Source organism: Meleagris gallopavo, chromosome 3 (assembly GCF_905368555.1).
Source record: "Meleagris gallopavo chromosome 3, MGAL_WU_HG_1.1, whole genome shotgun sequence".
Lineage (NCBI taxonomy): Eukaryota > Metazoa > Chordata > Aves > Galliformes > Phasianidae > Meleagris > Meleagris gallopavo.
The window spans coordinates 78,489,941-78,508,601 of NC_139406.1; the positions used below are offsets into that span (position 1 = coordinate 78,489,941).

General features: G+C 37.1%; 1 protein-coding gene across 2 annotated transcripts in view; it reads right to left on the reverse strand.

Moving 5' to 3' along the window:
- CSMD3 (CUB and Sushi multiple domains 3) overlaps positions 1-18,661 on the reverse strand; it is a 538,229-nt gene that overhangs the window by 242,099 nt on the left and 277,469 nt on the right. For both annotated transcript variants that reach the window (XM_085221591.1, XM_085221590.1), the window contains exon 13: positions 11,885-11,997. In XM_085221591.1, the coding sequence (XP_085077717.1) occupies positions 11,885-11,997 (113 nt within the window). The remainder of the gene's footprint in view (positions 1-11,884; positions 11,998-18,661) is intronic.

Below are 18,661 nucleotides of genomic sequence, written 5' to 3' on the forward strand. Positions count from 1 at the left end.
ACAGGGTCCAATAGCATGTGATAACAGAATTGCAGCAGTTGGAAGGGACCTCTGGGGATCACCAAATTCAACTCCCCTGCTAAAGCAGGCTCTCTACAGAAGTTGAGCAAGAAAGCATCCAGGCAGGACTTGAATATCTCCAGAGGAGACTCCACAATCTCTCTGGGCAATTTGTTCCAGTGCTCTGTCACTCTCAGTGAAGCTCTTCCTCATATTTGTATGGAACTTCTTGTGTTGCGTTTTTTGTCTGTTGCCCCTTGTCCTGCTGCTGCATAGTACTGAAAAGAGCCTGGCCTAAGAAATCTGATTTCCACCCTCTAGATATTTATAAACAGTGCTGAAACCCCCTCTCAGTCTTTTCCATTCTGAAGAGTCCCAGGTATCTCAGTCTTTCCTCACAAAGGAAATGCTACAGGTCCCTATTTATCTTTGTAACTATTCGCTGGATTCTCTCTAGAATTTCCCCGTCTTTATTGTACTGGAGAGCCCAGAACCGCAGATGTGACCTCACCAGGACAGTGGGGGAGGGGGAGAGGAGAACCTCCATCTGCTTGTTGGCCATGATTTTTTTAATACAGCCAGGAACACCATTGGCCTTCTGGTCACATGGCCACACTGCTGGCTCATGGCCAAGCTGCTGTCCATCAGGTCACCTAGGTGCTTCTCTACAGAGCTTGTTTCCAGTAGGTCAGTTCCCAACTTGTACAAATGCAGGTGTAGAACAATACACTTGCCCTTATTGAATCACATGATGTTCCTCTCCAAACAACTCTCCAGCCTCCAGCACGGACTTTTGGTGTGCCAGCCACTCCTCCCAGCTTTGTATCATCATTGATGAAAGTGCTGAACAAGATCAGACTTAGTACACCCCCTAGGGAACACCACTAGCTACAGGCTTCCAATCAGATTCACTGACTCTAAACACAATCCTCTAAGCTCTGTCAGTCAGCCAGTTCTCAACCCACCTCAATGTCCATTCACCTATCTCACACCTTTTAAGCTTATTTATGATAGTGGTATGGGAGAAAGTGTCAAAAGATTTGCATAAGTCATTCACTGCTCTCATTCACATTCAATCATTCACAACATTCACTGCTCTCTCCTCATCTACTCAACTGGTCATGACATAGTAGAAAGCTACTATATTGGTTAATATAGGGTAAAGGGTGATTTTCCCTTCATAAACCCATGTTGACTACTCCTGATAGTCTTCTTCACTTCCACTTGCTTGGTGATGGCATCAGAATAAGTTGTTCTATTAATGATGTTGTGTCCAGCTTTCTCCTTATCTGAGAGGAGGAGGAGGAAAAGAGGATCTTTTAGAGTGATGGAGTTTATCTTCCCAAGAAACTGTTGCACATGCTGAGCCCTTGAAGGGGCTGAACATCTGCCTGCCAATGGGAAGTAAGGATTTAAAACCTTTTCACGCTTTGCTTGTACATGTAGCTGTGCTTTACCTAGTAAAATGTATTTACCCAGAAATTCTCATCCCCCGTCCCACCAGGGAGAGCAAGTGAAGGGCTGTGTGGTGCTTAGCTGCATGCTGCGGCTAAGTCACAACAATTTTACAAAAATCACTCAACATCCAGTTTTGATTGTTTACATCAACTCCATTAGTAGGAGCTTGATTTTCTTTTGTACTGCCCCTTATCAGCTATTTATTATTCAAACTAAATTACAGTTACTTGAAATTAAATCTTAAGTTAAATTTTATAGAATTATTGTCCAATTTTATGTATCATATTAGACATTTTATTTCACAGAAAAAAAAAACTTCAGACAACCTAGATGCCCTAAAAAAATGAAATTTAAAACAAACAAAACAAAACAAACAAACAAAAAAACAACCAGAAAAAAAAGAACAGTTACTTCATTTTCTTTCTTATAATCATAGAATCATTTGAGTTGGAAGTGATCCGTAAGAGCCATCTAGTCCAATTCCCCTGCAATGAACAGGGACATCCTAGATCAGGTTGCTCAAAGTTTTGTCCAGTCTGATCTTGAATGTCTCCAAGGAGGGGGCATCCACCACCTCTCTGTGCAAGCTATTCCAGTGCCTTACCACCCCTATTGTAAAATCTTGTCTCTGAATCCCTAAAGGACTTATCCCAAAATACTAAAATTGTACTGCACTAGAAAAAAAAGAATTTTGGATGCAAAGGAAAAGTCTACTTGAAATATGTAAAGCAATCTGCTTGTTAAAAGAGGCTGCTGTGGCAACAAAAACTATCATCACAGAACTACAATCATACTATTAGTACATCAAGTATATTACTAGTAGTTCATAATGTTGGCAGAGGAACTGAAGTTACATGAATTTGCAGCTACACTGAGACCTGATCACCCCATGATCCTATGGGTCTAAGCTCGTATTCAACTTGTCTCAGAACACAGTGCTAAAAATCAATGAAATCTTCACAATCTTCTCCCTGCGTCAGGGGAAGCCAGAGGCCAACTCTATCATTCTAATAGTTCTGCATCAAGAAAAAATATTTATGTTTGTCTACTAAGCTTATCAGACAAGGTTTTGGTAGTGGAGAGCTGCAGGAGTACCCTCTGTGAGAAGAGCCCAGAAGATACCCCATGTCAGAAAAGAACAGATTCCAGTAGGCTCCAAAAAGAACCTGTTGCAACCTAGAGCTGAGCCCTGAGTGACTGGTTGCACTTCTGTGAGAGCAGATTTAAAGAAAGGGTAAATAACATTGCACAACAGCAGCTGGAAAGCAGTGAGAAAATGTATCATAAAAATCACAGAACACCCTGAGTTGGAATGGACTTGCAAGGATCATCAGTTTCAACACACATCTTCACATTTGACCACCAAAATTAAAACCATATGTCCAAAAACATTATCCAATAAGGTTGGGTGCCATGACCACTGCCCTGGAGAAAACATTCTAGCAGCTGAACATCCTCCTATTAAAGAATCTTTTCACAGAATAATAGAATGTTATGGATTGGAAGGGACCTTGAAAGATCATCTAGTCCAAACCCCCTGTCAGAGCAGGGACACACAGGAATGCATCCAGGCAAGTTGTGAATGTCTCCAGGGAAGGAAACCCCACAATCTCTCTGGGCATCTTACTCCAGTGTTATGTTACCCTCACTGTGAAGAAAGTTTTCCTAATATGCATCCTGAACTTCCCTTAAAGGAGCTTAATGCCCTTCCCTCAGGTCCTATCACTGGTCAAGATCACTGCAAATGCAGAGAGAGACAATTACGAGAGACACTGAAGTCAGTGCAGAAGGAAGGTACAACATGCTCCAGACATAGAGCAGAAGTTCCTATGAAGTCTATGGAGCAATGCATGGTGAAGAATGTTGCCAGCCTGCAGGGTGTGCGACACCATGTGGAAGAGATCTCCATATACAGTCATGGAGGAGCCCACATAAATAGACAGATATTTAGATTTGGCCTAAAGGAAGCCACAGCCAATGGAGAGCCCCTACAAGAACAGGTCCCAGGTCAGAGCTGTAGCTCAGACATTAGAACCCACAGTGGAGCACCGACAGGGACACATGCAGGATCAGTGTACTCCTGGAGGATGGACATGATGGTATAGACCCAAATTGGAGCAGCTCCTGAAGACATCAGTGAAAACATCAGCATTGATCACTTTGTTGAAGTACATAAAAAAAATAATAATAATAAAAAACAACTAATAAATGCACCAGTAAACAAAAAGAGAACATCCTTATTATGATTAAGCAATGCTTTTCCAAAATTATTGCAACTAATGGAAATTTGCTAATATATCTTTGTAAACAGATGATCCAATTCACAGATAACTAAAACCAGTAGTAGATCTAAATGTATTTATCTTGGCTGTATTACAGATTGAGAAAAAAAATTAGTAATACTGCCTCGATAGCCAGATCATCCATGGGGACAAATCCAAACAGCTTTAATCTGATCAGAAAATAATTCCTAGGTGACAATAAATCCTATTTTTCCAAATGTCTAAGCAAACTGGGCTATTTGTTTCCTAAGACAACTTTATTTCTTTATTTAAGATTCTGGCCAAGATTTTTCTCTTCCTGTTGAAATTAAAAGTAAATAAATAAATAAATAAATAAATTGCACTTTAAAATAAAGATGCCAATTTAAAACATTTTTTATAACTTGTTAAAATGGAGAAATTGCTGCATTTTTGTAACACCTTTGATCCAGTTATAGGAAAAAAGAATGAAAAATATTCATGAAAGAGACAAAGGAAAAAGACAAAATGTTCTAATGACATTTCTGCTTAATTTTTCCTGATTTTGAAGAAAAATCACTGCAAATAGCAGGCTCACATGACTAAGCACCATATAGAAAGCAGAGAGAAAAGTAATTGTTACTAGAGAAAACAAAAACAAATAAAAAAAACAGTATTTTACTCATTTTAATCACAGTTCACATGCTAAGCCAGTGTTTTAACTATAGGCTATTGTATTTTAACATTAGGCTATTGTAGAAAGAAAGAAACAGGAACTAAAGAAGCTGTAGAAATCATGGGGAAAAAATAATAATCCAGGTAACAGTATTACTGCATTCAGCTCTGGGGCATACAGCATAGGAAAGTTATAGCAAGCAAGTCTAGAGGAGCGCCACACAGATGATTAGAAGAATGGAGTACCTCCCCTATGAAGATGTGCTGAGAGAGGAGAGTTTGTTCAGTCTAGAGAAGAGGAGGCTCTAAGAGACCTCATTGTGGCCTTCCAGTACTTAAAAAATGGCCTAAAAGAAAGATGGGAAGGAACACTATAACGAGGTGTGTAGCAACAGGAAAAGTGCTAATTGCTTTAAATTAGAAGACAATAGATTTAGATTAGATATTATTTATTCTTTACTTTGAGGGTGGTAAGGCATTGAAGCAGACTGCCCATAGAAATTGTGGATAACCCAATACCCGGTACAGCTCAAGGCCAGGTTGGATGGGGCACTGAAGGAAATGACCCTGGCCATTGCAGGAAGGTTGGAATTAGATGATCTTTAAGGTTCTTTCCAATCCAAAACATTCTGTGATTCTATTAACAGCCAGTTGAGTAAAGTAATAACATAAAAGCCAATAAAGATTACTTCTCTTGATACACTACTGAAGTGATCCAAATTGGTAGATTTCCAATCTCTACTGTATGTCTTAATATGATTATTTCTAGCCCAAAATAGCATTTCAGATAAGAAAAAAAAAAAAAAAAAATAGAAACAAATCATTCCAAAATAAGAAAAAAAAAAAGCCCTACAACTTTAAATACCCAATAAATGAATAAATAAATAAATAAATAAATAAATAAAATACATAGGAAAAAAATTCTAATAAAAGTACTTTGAAAAAAGATATTGGCTATCTTTCTTAAAACCCCCACTGGGAAATATATCACCCGTAGCTGTGAGGCGTAAAATTCTTGAAAGTGATTAAAATTTGACCCACCATCTGTCTTTCTGTAAACCAGACAATTACTGATTTAATTGACTTGGCACATTGAACATTGCTGTATATATGTCACACAAGACCAAGTGATTTGATTTGCACAAAGTTGTCAGAAAGATGCCTTGAAGCTTGCAGATGATAATTTTTTTTTGGTGGTTCTATTTCAGAGGCATTTTTATTTTGACAAAAACTATGCCTAAGGCTTACATACCATGTATAGTTTTTAGATTTTTAAATACATTAAAGTAGGAAACAAAGCACCATACCATTAAAGCAGGAAACAAAGCACCATACCATTAAAGCAAATGTCATTTATTTATTAGATGGCGCCCACACTTTCATTTTATGATGCTTGTGGCTGGAGTATCAGGCCTGCTTTAACTTGAAATAAAAAGTTACTTTTTAACAGAGCATGCAACCACTTCCTTCTGTTCAGGTACTAGTCATTTATCCGGCTTATAGATACACTAACAGAATGAATATTTTTAGGACTATTTTCCATTTAATTCTGCTGTTCTTTCCTATATATCCACACGGTTAAGACTAAAGGGATTTGGAATGTAATTCCAAATTTGTTGTGAAAAAACTGAATGAAATGGAAGACATACTAAATCACTAAGGGGATGAGTCAAACAAACGGCCATTACGTTCAGTGTCTTTGTTCAAAGTAAAGTTAATACTAAATGACATGGCAACTCAACATAAAATTCATATTGTTCAGCAGATAAATTTCAGAGCGGAAGAAGTCCTTGGCCACAAAGCAGACGCAACTCCCATCCACAAGAAGAGTTGTAAGGAGGATAAAGGTAACTACAGGCCTGTCAGCCTGACCAGGTACCAGGAAAGGTTATGAAACAGATCATGTTGAATGAGACCACAGGGCAGGTGCAAGACAACCAGGAGATCAGGCCCAGCCAGCATGGGTTCTTGAAAGGCATGTCCTGCCTGACCATCCTCATTTCCTTCAATGATTGAATGATCTGCTTGGTGAATGAGAGAAAGGCTGTTGACATAGACTACCCAGGCTTCAGCAAAGCCTTTGATACTGTCTCCCCCAATATTCTCTTGGGGAAGCTGGCAGCCCATGATTTGTACAGGTAAACACTTCACTGGGTAAAAAACTGAGGCCAATAGGATGAAGTTTATAAAGACCAATGGTGGGACCTGCACTTCAGCCAAAACAACCCCAGTCAACACTACAGGCTTGATGCAGAGTGGCTGGAAGACTGTGTGGAAGAAAGGGACTAGGGAGTGTTGGTCAACATCTGGCTGAACATGAGCCAGCAGTGTACTCAGGAGGCTAAGAGGGTCAGAAATATTTAGCCAGCAGAACCAGGGAAGCAACAACCCCTTTGTATCCAGTTCTAGTGAAGGTACACCTCAAGCACTGTGTTCAGTTTTGGGACTCTCATTACAAGAAAGACATTGGGGCCCTGGAACATGTCCAAATGAAGCTACTAAGGAATCTGGAGCACAAGTCTTACGAGGAGCAGCTGAGGGAACTGGGATTGTTTAGTCTGGAGAAGAGAAGGCTAAGAGGAGACCATATAGCTCTCTACACCTACCTGAAAGGAGATTGTGGTAAGGTGAGGGTTGGTCTCTTAGAGAGAACGTCCTCAAGTTGTGCCAAGGGAGGTTCAGGTTGGATATTAGGATGAATTTCTATTAGAAAAGAGTGTCCAGGCACTGGAATGGGCTGCTCAAGTAGGTGGCATAGTCACCAGCCCTGAAGGTGTTCAAGAAACATTTAGATATTGTACTAAGAGACATGATATAGTGGGCAATATTGATGGTAGGTGGATGACCAGAATAAAGAACCTTGGAGGCCTTTTCCAGCCTTGGTGACTCTGTGATTCCATTCTATTATTCTTTTTGGGTTTGATTACTCAGAGTTTTCAATTAAACAGGGTAAAGCAAAAAGTATGATCTACATTTTCATTGAGCAAAATTAAAATTTCATGGAATTCACATTCAAATGAAGATTTCTGTGATTATCTCTCCACTAACATCAGGATAGTTGAAGGAAAAGTATATTAAGTGTATCTTTTAATTTTTTTTTAATAATTCCTTTTTAACAAAACTATGGAATAGAACATGAATGAATATTAAATTAAGACTTGAGGAAAAATAATGTCATTTTATAGATTAATTGGAAGAATATTAAACAATAATAACACGCAGCAGTGAGAATTAAAATCAGTAAGAAACCACAAGGTAGATGTGAAGTAGAAATAAAGGACATTGTTTTGTTCTGTTTTCTAGGAGCAGTCTTTTAAACTGAAGAACTATTGTCATCAATTTAGCAAAGATAAAATAAAGGTTTCTCAATATTGAAAACAATTTCTGGATGAAATATATTTTCAACATGAAAAAAAAAAATCATTAAAACAGCCTGAGCTGAGAGTTGTAATGAAAGATTACATAGTTATAAACAACATCAAAAATTCATCACAAAAAGCTCAATTTCAGTTGCAAAATAGAGTTCTCTCTTTTTTTTTTTTTTTACCTGTTATTTTTAATTTGTAAAACCTTAATTATAAATACAACCTGTGCAGATTTAACTGTTACAAGTATCATTTTCAAGGAGCTAGGAAAGATCAAACCTGATGCAACACCTCTCTCCATAAAGAATCATTGAATCATTTGAGTTAGAAGAGACCCTTGAAAGTCATCTAGTCCAAATCCCCTGCAATGAACAAGGACTTCTACATCCAGATCAAATTTCTCAGAGCCTGATCTAGTTTGATCATGAGTGTCTCCAAGGAGGTGGCCACTCTGGGCAACTGGTTCCAGTGCCTTACTACCCTTATTGAATACAGTAAACAAGTTTGGTGGGTTTTTGTTTGTTTGTTTTTGGGTTTTTATTGTTGTTGTTTTGGTTTGTATGTTTTTAAACAAACTAAATCTCCCTCTTTTAGTTTAAAAACATTTCCCCTTGTCCTATCACAACAGACCCTGCTAAAGAGTCTGTCCCCTTCCTTCTTATAGTCCACACTTTAGATACTAAACACTACTAACTAACAAGGCTCTCTGTAGCAAATTACGTACTTACATTTGACTTTTCCTTGGATAATAAGTCTGTGTTTAAGTACATACATTCCTAGTTGATTTACTGCATACAGTCTTGATTAAGATGAGATTGCAAGTGGGTAGAACAGCACTAATCTTTTTATTCAAACCCAAATGAAAAACGTATTTGGAGACAGTAAATTTCCTGCCTCTCAGCAGTACAAGGAACAGAAAATCCTTTCTAATAACAATTGTTAATAATTAAAGAATGGGATGTTATAGATGTCCTGGAACAAATTAGTCTTTCCACAAAATAATCAAAAGGCATCAGATGCAGCTAGTAAAACCAACACAAACAGAAGGACATACTACTCAACTGTAACTCCCCTAACATAAGTTTTGAAATTCTAGAAGTGCATCTGGGCTTAAGTGCAAAAATAGACAATACAATGGATGAAAAGTTATTGAACTTAAGAAACCTCCATAACACAAACTGTTGGAATGGAATAAAGTATTCCAGAGAAATATAATTGTGTAGTTACACACTCTCTTTTCCATATGTGACACTTAGATAAATAAATCTCTAGTAAGACTATTCATGCATCACATACATCTGAACAACATAAGAATGATAAACAGGAACACTTATACTTCCTGTCCACTTCTCTGAAATAGTTTAATAGAATGTTCAGATAATACTGACATATAGCGTCTCAACTGAAAATGCTCACAGTGAGAAAGTTGTGAGCCATCAAGCAGATAAAGTAGAGAGTAAAATAAAGAATGCTGACAGAAAATTTAAGCAGGAATGTGTCCTGGGTTTATGTACTGGATGTTATTTTGTTATACGTATTCAAGAAATGCAAAACAGGAATGAGATTGAATTACAACACTTGTGAATAAAACTTTCAACAAAAAATTGAATCAGGTATAAAAGAAGTTGTGTTATAGTTTTGACGCATCTATTGGCTAGTGACGTTAGACAAAAAATTATAAGGAACTTACGCTTTATAAATAGAAAGCGGCAGCCATATCTGAGTACCTGAACTAATTATGAGACATCAAAGGTTTAAAATCATTCATATTCATTAAGGACAGAAATTTTTGACATTATTGTGAATCTTAGCAGAATTCTTTCGGTAGAATCACTGCTCAGAACCTGAGGTTACAACAATCCAATGGAACTAGACTGCTCTGATGGTTAAATATGCATTTTCTTATTTATCCTCCCAGCCCTGCCTCAGCTGATAATTTCATGTTCATCAGAGGAATCAAATGAATCAAATGATACCTAAATGAAAGATCAGTGGATGGGTGGACCATGCAGAGGATAATGAATTGGTTTCAAGATCATACACAGAGAACGGTGGTCAACAGCTCAATATCTGAATGAAGTTCAATAATAAGTCATGTCCCTCAGGGGTCAGTACTTCTACCAATGTTCTTTAAACATCTCCAGAAGTGACACTGACAACAGGATCAAATGAACCCTCAGTGAGTCTGCAGATGACACCAAGCAGTGTGGTGCAATCAACACCTGGGGGCCATTATGCCATACAGAGAGACCTAGACAGACTCAAATAGTGGGCCAAAGTGAACCACAAGAGATCCAACAAAGCCAAGTGCAACATCTTGCACTTGGGTTGTGGAAATCCCCACTGTCAATTCAAGCTGGGGGACAAAAGAATAGTACACAGCCCTAGAGAAAGCTCCAGGGAGACCTGATAGCAATATCTGAAGGTCTGGGGGGGCAGGAGTGGCTATCTGTTTCAATTTATTTTTTTCAGAGTCTACCATCACTACATGACATCAAAAACATTTTATTTAAGGGAATATTGGCTTTTTCTGGCATCTTCAATGAATTGAAAAGACAGAAACAACTAATTTAAAAAAAAAAAAAAAGTTATCCCATACCACAGATGAAACAAACAAACAAAAAAAACCCCTTAGAAACTAAAACATCTATTTGTTGATAACTTGATGAATTCAAATGCTATTTGATGAGCTAGTATGAAGTATCAGTATAGGGAAAGAAAGAAATACATATGCAACACTTAGGAGTATATGAAACCACAACTGATTATATGGAGATGAGTTTGGGAATATTCAAAGACTTCTCTTGCTCTCTACTTATTCATATTCAATTAATTTTATTTTTGCAGAACTATTATTTCTAAGAATAAACACAGCTCACAAATAACATAAGATAAAGTGGTACATTTTTAAACAATAAACAATAATCTGCTCCTTGAAAACTAGAATTGTTTCAAGACCTCTCAAAAAAGAAACACATAAAGGAAACAAGTATTGGGCTGTGCAAATTAATTCAATTTCAAATACAAAAAGCTTCCTTTCCCACACTGTTGTAGTTCACAGTTTGTCACATTATCAGCAATATACTTTGATAGCCAAAAGAACCTTGAAGACATAAAGAAACGGCAACTCATTTGGTAGAAGTTGACCCTCAATAAGCCTATCCATTCTATCTGTCACTCTATAAATATGTTTTGGGGTTTCTCTCATGCATTTGATAGGTACAGTTCTTTCCTAGTTTCTTAACTTATTACTTTTTCATCATTTCATTTATCTTTTGCAGTTATACGGGAAATATGTACCTCAGTCCTTGTTTTCTAAATTACTCTTGAATTAGTTTTGTTTATAAGACTTCTCCCTTTCAATAACTAAAATATTTCTCTTACTTCCCTTTGTATAATAAATATAAATAACTTAAAAATACAATATATTCTTCATTTCTAATGCACACATTTGCTGGATTAACTTCTGCTTTTTCTCTTTGTTATTTTGATTAGTAGCTATCATAATGTCTTGCCAGCAGGCAAGGACCATGAACTTTAAAATTTTTTTCAAGAAACACATGCAAGTCTGTCAAAGATAGTATAAAAACAATATAGTTATTCTAGAATAATTCAGAAACGTATACATATGCTGTCTTAAAATTTTGATTCACAACATAGGAAAATTATACACTTCAGAAGCATCAAATAACTATTTAACAATAAAAAAAAGAGTACTGTTAGGTTAGTTCTGCTTTGTCTTCACCTCAAACTCATAACTAATTTCAATTCTTGATGTCTATTTTTTTTCCTATTGTAGCAGTCGTTATTAATTTTCAAACACATAAAAGAATGTGCTTTCTTTGCTCAATTAACATTAATTAATCACATTTTTTTCTAAAATACAAACAATAACAAAAAATAACTAAATGACAAAAGTTCAGTTGGTATGAGAACGCACTTAATAAAAAATACGAAATCTTATATATCATAAGACTTTTAAAGAGAAAAAGTATTTTTTGTATATTTTTCTACTCTATTTAACTCTCATTGTTTTTAAAGCCAAAAGATCTGGGAAAAGAATGAAAATATAAAAGAATAGCATATTATAATATTAACATAATCTTGACATTAATGATAAATTTTCTTCCAAAAATATATATTTACCTTTGTAATTAACCTTGAAACCAACTGATCCCACGCTTTCATCCGTCTGAAGATGCAACCACATCTGATTGCTCATGCTTACAATTAGGTCTGGTACAAAGCTCCCTGTTAACCTATAGATAGAAAAAGAAACCTGTAGAGTGATTAAACTTAAAATAAATAAATAAGTAAATTATCTCCTTAAGAAAGCACAAAAGACAAAAAGAAAACCTTAATGAAGGTCTTAAAGGACTACCATATCAAAGTTACTGAGTACAAGTACAATAAAAAGCATGTTAAGCACTAATTGTTGTTCAGAAAAAACTTTAACTTCAATACAGTGTCAGATAACCAACTTTCTTCTTTTTTTTTTTTTTTCTAAGTGTTATTTACCAATTCAGACCTAAGAAAGGTCTGAACTAACTTATAAACTACTTTTTAGATTTTTTCTCTTTTAAACTCAACGTGGTCAACTCACGCTAACTTAACCAATATATCTCTCAAGGTTCCAATGACTATAGCATAGGATGTGTCAAAATACTCCACATTATCTTCAGTCATATGCATCTTCCCTTCTCTGAATCTTATCTCGGATAACTCAGATACTTGTAGGAATATTAAGCAGCAGTAAAAGCCCATGAGGAGATGCTACATTTATTATTTAATTAAAAAAAAAAAAAAATTGGTATACAACTACCCTATTTCAGAACACATACATCCTATATTCATGACTAAGATGCTATTCTTAAACAGCAATACTATTACAAAGGTGTCCAGCTTCCTTGTAACTCTTCTACCCCTCATAACCTCTACCACAGCAAGAGACGGAGGCCTATATCAGATTCACCTGGTATTCATTCTTTCATTAACAAAAATGCTAGTTGTCAGAACATAAAAACCTGTCATTGCTCAATGATATTAATTGATTAAAAAAAGAAAATCTAGTTACACTTAATTTCTCTTTTTTTTTGACTTGTCATATTATTACATTAATAAAAAAAATCAGTATAATTCTAAATGTGCATTCTATTTGTTAAATTAAATGTATGATAGTAAAAAATGTTCTGAAACCTGCAGTTTTATGTTATATGGATTTATTTTTCCAAAAATTTTGTCTTAAATGTAGTAAAAGTTCATCAGTTAAAGCAGAATGTTGGAAAGTAGCACGATATTTTCCATTCCTCTAAAATGGGTCACAAGCACAAGACTGTTTAAGAGTGAAAATTGTTTCTTTTTTTTCCAGTTCTAATCATTTTCTTAAAGCTGAAACTTAAAATGGACTATTTAAATATATCCTGCAGTTAACTTTAGCTCTTCCTTCTGGTCTTTTTTTCAGCTTGTTTCCTTGTAAAATACTCTGTTGGAGGAGAAATTCCTGTCAAATCTCCACATCTGTGTTCACAGATGGAGCTACTACAAGTTGCCAGAACTGAACAACTAACTGCCTGGCTAAAATAGCATACTGACTGCGCATTCCTGCACTAAAGGTAAGTGTCCTCATTGATTTCAGACTTTGCCAAATCAAAAAATTAACAGGATATCACTCAGAAAAAACACTCATGTAAGTTTTGTAATGGTTATTGACGACTGACAGTAGATTTTAGGAATATTAAAACTACTAGAATTATTAATCTCCTTGCTTTTTCAGAGAGAATAATTCCTATAATAAAAATCCAAAACAATTTTTATAATTCTGATTTCTGAAGTGGATTTAAAAAAAATACATGTTATAATACATGAAGTTTTCAGATGCCCTACTTTTCAGTGAAATAGTACACTAGAAGAAAAAAATAATAATCTATAAATGCATTTTTGAAATTAACTAACAAAGTACAGAAATAATTTATCACTTTTACTTCAGTATTTTAAATTACGTATTTTGAAATATATTTGAAATGCAGTTTATTATCAGCTACAAATTCCTATAGGCTTCAGCTGAGTTGCCAATAAGTGGAGAAACTTCTCAGTAAAAGAACAACTTTCTCCAAGACAGGTGTGAGAATATGAGACAGACATTTAAGTAGATACAGAAAACGGCTGTTTATAACACAGTGACAAACTTTCAAGTAATCAGATTTCTTTTAATAAAATGAGAAAATTTGGACTTCAGTTCTCAGACATTGAGAGATTTTGAGAGATTTTAAGGGTAATCAGCAGGATCCAGATAAGATAATATGTGAAGGGAGCTATTTAAGCTTAGATAATAATGAAATCCTGCAGTTATGAATTATCTTTTCTTTTCTCCTGGGGTTTATGAGTATTCTGCTATTGGGAATGATTACTGAGAGGACTTCTCTCCTAGATTCATGTTCTTACGTCTTCTCTTTCAAAAGCTGAGCAGTGAGCATTGTCAACAACATAAACTGATAGATACAATTATGACACTTTCCTTTTAAACAGTTTAACAGTAGCCACATGCTCAGCAGTGTGATTTTCATCTTCCCATGTAGGACTCCAAGACTACCTTTTCCAAACACTATGTCACTAATGTATGTCACTATGACATACATTCCCCTTGAGGTAACTCCTTTCCATCTGATTAAAATGATACAATACAAGAGACAGAATACTTGTAGATGCCCAATACAGTAAAAAAAGAATAAAAATGAATTTCATGCCTTGTGCACTCGATTTTCTGAATGTGCACTGCAGGAGCTAGTGTCTGGATGCATTTTACATAAAGAGTCACCTGCAGCAACTGTCGGTGTAAGCTGCTGAAAGGCAGAATTCCATTCAGAAAAGGTCTGTTTTATGAGGAGGAGCCACTAACTTTTCCTTCTTTCCCACTTACACATTATATAACTCCATCTTGCAAAAATCTTTGTTTAAAAAGAAAGCACTAAGAATGCCTTTTTTTTTTTTAGTCACCCGGCAGAGCCAGAGAGAGCAGAGGGATCATCCCCTGCACATAGATAAGCAGCCAGCAGGCAGTGCAATGATCCAGGAGTGGGGTAAACAGGATGGGCAAACAGGGTATGGCATAGCAGAAGGGCAGGACACAGCAGTTTGCACAGACAGTTCACGCAGGGCAGGTGAGTTGAGGGAAGCAGCATGAGCTGCTTTTCTCATCCCAGGAAAGCTCTCTGTTACTACCAACATGGTGCAGGCATAAACAGAAATGCAGACGGGGTGATCCACAAGACTGCCCAGACTTGTAGCTGGAATCTGGAGGCCACCCATGGGACCACATCAGGTGAGGGGTGTCATGGGTGCAGATGTGCCCAAATGGATGATATTTGGCAGCTGACTAGGCTGAGAGACGAGGTAGCCAGGCTGAGATACATTCAGTAGTCAAAGAGGGAAACTGATGTCTGGTATCACATGGTTGCATGAGCAGACAAACAGCCCAGTATCTGGGCCCAGCCAGGGGAGAGAGCAAACTAGCTGGGCTCACTATGAGGAATTTAAACTAGAGCTGCTGGGGAAGGGAGTGTACTGTTGAATGACAAAGAGAATGTTGTCGCTCTAGGAAGCACTGGAGAAAAACCTGAGATTTGCCCCAGAGGTTTGTGGGAGGAAATCAGTATGTCTGAAAGCTCAGCTGAAGTGCCTCTATACCAACACATGCAGCATGGGAAATAAACAAGGGGAGCTGGAAACCACGGTGCCCTTGGAAAACTTTGATCTTATTGCCATCGTGGGAATATGGTGGGAGGATTCACATTACTGGAACACCACCATTGAGGGGTATAAACTCTTTAGAAGGGATAGGCAGGGTAGGAGGGGCAGGGAAGTTACCATCTTTGTTAAGAAGTGATAGACTGTGGGGTACTTGTTCTGAGAAACAGTCAAGAAAAGATAGAAAACGTGTGTTAAAATTAGGGATGGGACCAATAAAGGACAGCTGGTGGTGGGGTCTACTACAAACCGGCTGATCAAGAGGAGCCTGCTGATGAGGCCTTCCTACATTAGCTACAAAAAGTTTCACGCTTACAGGCTCTCATTCTGATGGAGGAATTTCAACCACATGAATGTTCCCTGGTAAGACAACTCAGTGAGATATAAGTAATCCAGGAGAATCCTGGAGTCCGTAGATGATAACTTTCTGGTTTAGATAGTAGTTAGACTGACTAGAAGTGAAGCCCTGTTGAGCCTGGTGCTCATCGGTGCAGAGATCATTAAAGATATTAAGATTGGAAGTAGTCTGGACTTTAGTGACCACACTCTCTTTGAGTTCATGATCTTGAGGAACGTGGGCCTGGCAAAGAGTGGAGTCAGGATCCTGACCTTCAAGACAGTAAATTTCAGGTTGTTTAAGAATTTGTTGAACAAGACCTCTTGGGAAGAAGTCATTAGAGACAGAGGAGTGGAACAAAGATGTCTACTCTTTAAGGTTGCCTTTTTGAGAGTGCAAGAGCTCTCCAGCCCTCAAAATAAGAAAGCAGGCAGAAGCAGGAAACTGGTATGGCTTGGCAAGAACCTGCAGGTCAAACAGAGGGGAAAAAAGGGCAAGTACAGACAGTGGAAGCAAAGATGTGTCACCTGGTAAGAATGCAGAGATGCTGTCTGGACATGCAGAAGATGGAATTAAGAAAGCCAAGGTATGTGAGCCAGCAATATGCACTTTGCAGCCCAGAAAGCCAGTGATATCTTTGGTTCCATCAGAAGAGAAGTGTCCAGCAGCATGAGGGAAATGACTGCCTCCCATACCCTGCCCTCACAAGACCTCAGATGTGGTACAATGTCCAAGTTTGGGGCCCTCAGTGCAGGAAAGGATTTTGGAGAGGGTCCAGAGGAAGGCCAACTGGATGATCCAAGGGCTAGAGCACCTCTCCAGTGAAGATAAACTAAAGGAACTAGGCTTGTTCAGCCTGGAAGAGAGAAGACTATGGTTGAGACCTCATTGAAGCCTCCCAGTATTTAAAGAGAGTTTATAAACCTGAGGAATCTCAACTTTTATGTGGGTAGATAGTGATAGGATAAGGAGTTGTTTTAAACTAAAGGAAGAGAGATTAAGATTAGGTGTTGGGGGAATTTTTTTACTCAGAGAGTGGTTAGGTGCTGGAACCTAATTTTGCCCAGAGAGGTTGTGGGTACCCTGTCTCTAGAGGTGTTTAAGGCCAAGTTCTATGGGGCCCTGGGAAGTCTAATATTTCATCTAGTGGCTAGCAACCCTGCCTGTGGCAGGGGGCTTGAAAGTTTTTCCTTGACATCCCTTCCAGCCCAAGACATTTTATGATTCTACTGGAAAGCAGCCTTATGGAGAAGGATCTAGGTGTCCTGGTGGACAACAGGTTGACTGTGAGCCAACAGTGTGCCCCTGTGGCCAAGAACACCAAAAGTATTCTGAGCTGCATTAGAAAGAGTGTTAGCAGCAAGTTGAGGAAGATTAATCTCTCCCTCTGCTCTGCCCTGGTGAGGTCATGTCTGCAGTTCTGGTCTTCCGAGTACAAGAAGGCTACGGAGCTCCTAGAGAAAGTTTTTCAAAGAGCTGCAAAGCTGATTAAGAGGGCTGGAGCACCTCTACTATGAGGAAAGGCTGTTTAGCCCAGAAAGGAGAAGACTGAGAAGGGATCTTATTAAATCTTATTAAATATCTTAAGAGAGGGTACAAACAGGATGGGGCTAGGCTATTTTCTGTGTTACCTGACACCAAGACAAGAGGTAACATGCTCAAACTGAAACACAGGAGATTCTATCGACACACGAGAAACAACTAATTCACTGTGAGGGTGACTAAGCGCTGGAACAAGCTACCCAGAGCTTGTGGAATATTCTTCTCTGAAGATAATCAGAACCAACCACTGTGCGCTAGGTGACCCTACTTGAAGCAGGGATGTTGTACTAGAAAATCTCCGGTCCCTTCCAACATCAACCATACTGCAATTCTGTGATAATTATATCTAATTGTCACTTAAATTTAGTTTTGGGTTCTGAACTTTCCTATCTAGCAGTGCCCAGTAAATCTACTAGATTAAAGACTTGGCTAAATTTCTTATTTAATTTTGATAAATTGGAAGATAGAAGTTTTCTTGTCATTTACATGTAAAGCAGGTATATTCAAACTACTGTTCTTCAATCTTTTGCTGGAGGAAAGATAATTGTTTTTAAATTTATATTCTAAAACTAAAATCTACAGTAGCTGATTTATTTACTGTGCATTATATCTCAGATAATGTCCGAATGGCACAGGATAGATAAGTTTTCTTTCTATATAAGTAGTAAATTATGTTCCATTATGCACATACTTTTAAAAAATATTTTTATCCTAAATCCTCAACACTGATACTGCTAATAAAAGAATAATCAGTGATCATTCCACTAGCAAACAAAATTAATATATTTCCTGATTATACAATGTTATTTAATATTGTTTTTTAAAATACATCAAATTCACTGAAGGATATGTTGCCTTCTCCAGGATTCTTAAATTAATTCCCTAGATACTTGCAAAACAGATTATCTCACAGTTATCAAGTGTTAACATATAAGTAGCTGTTTAATAAAATAAAATTATCTCCAATACCATTATAAATTTAATCCTATATTTTATTCCCAACATGGGTCTCATCATCAGATGTACACTTATAAAATTCTAAAACTTATAATGAATTTAAATTGGACAAACTGTTCTACTATACTTGTCAAAATTTTAAATATCTTTGTACTGTGCCTCGGTATGTTCCTGTAATCCAAGTGCTAATACTTTAGTTGAATGTTAATAGTGACGGTGAACTGGTGCTTAATAAAAATTCTTTCCACATGACAGAAAATTTAGAAATCCAAGAACACGGGTCTTGCAATATCTTGAAATTAATTCTGACACTTTGAGTAATATATTTTGAGGGCTTGGTACTC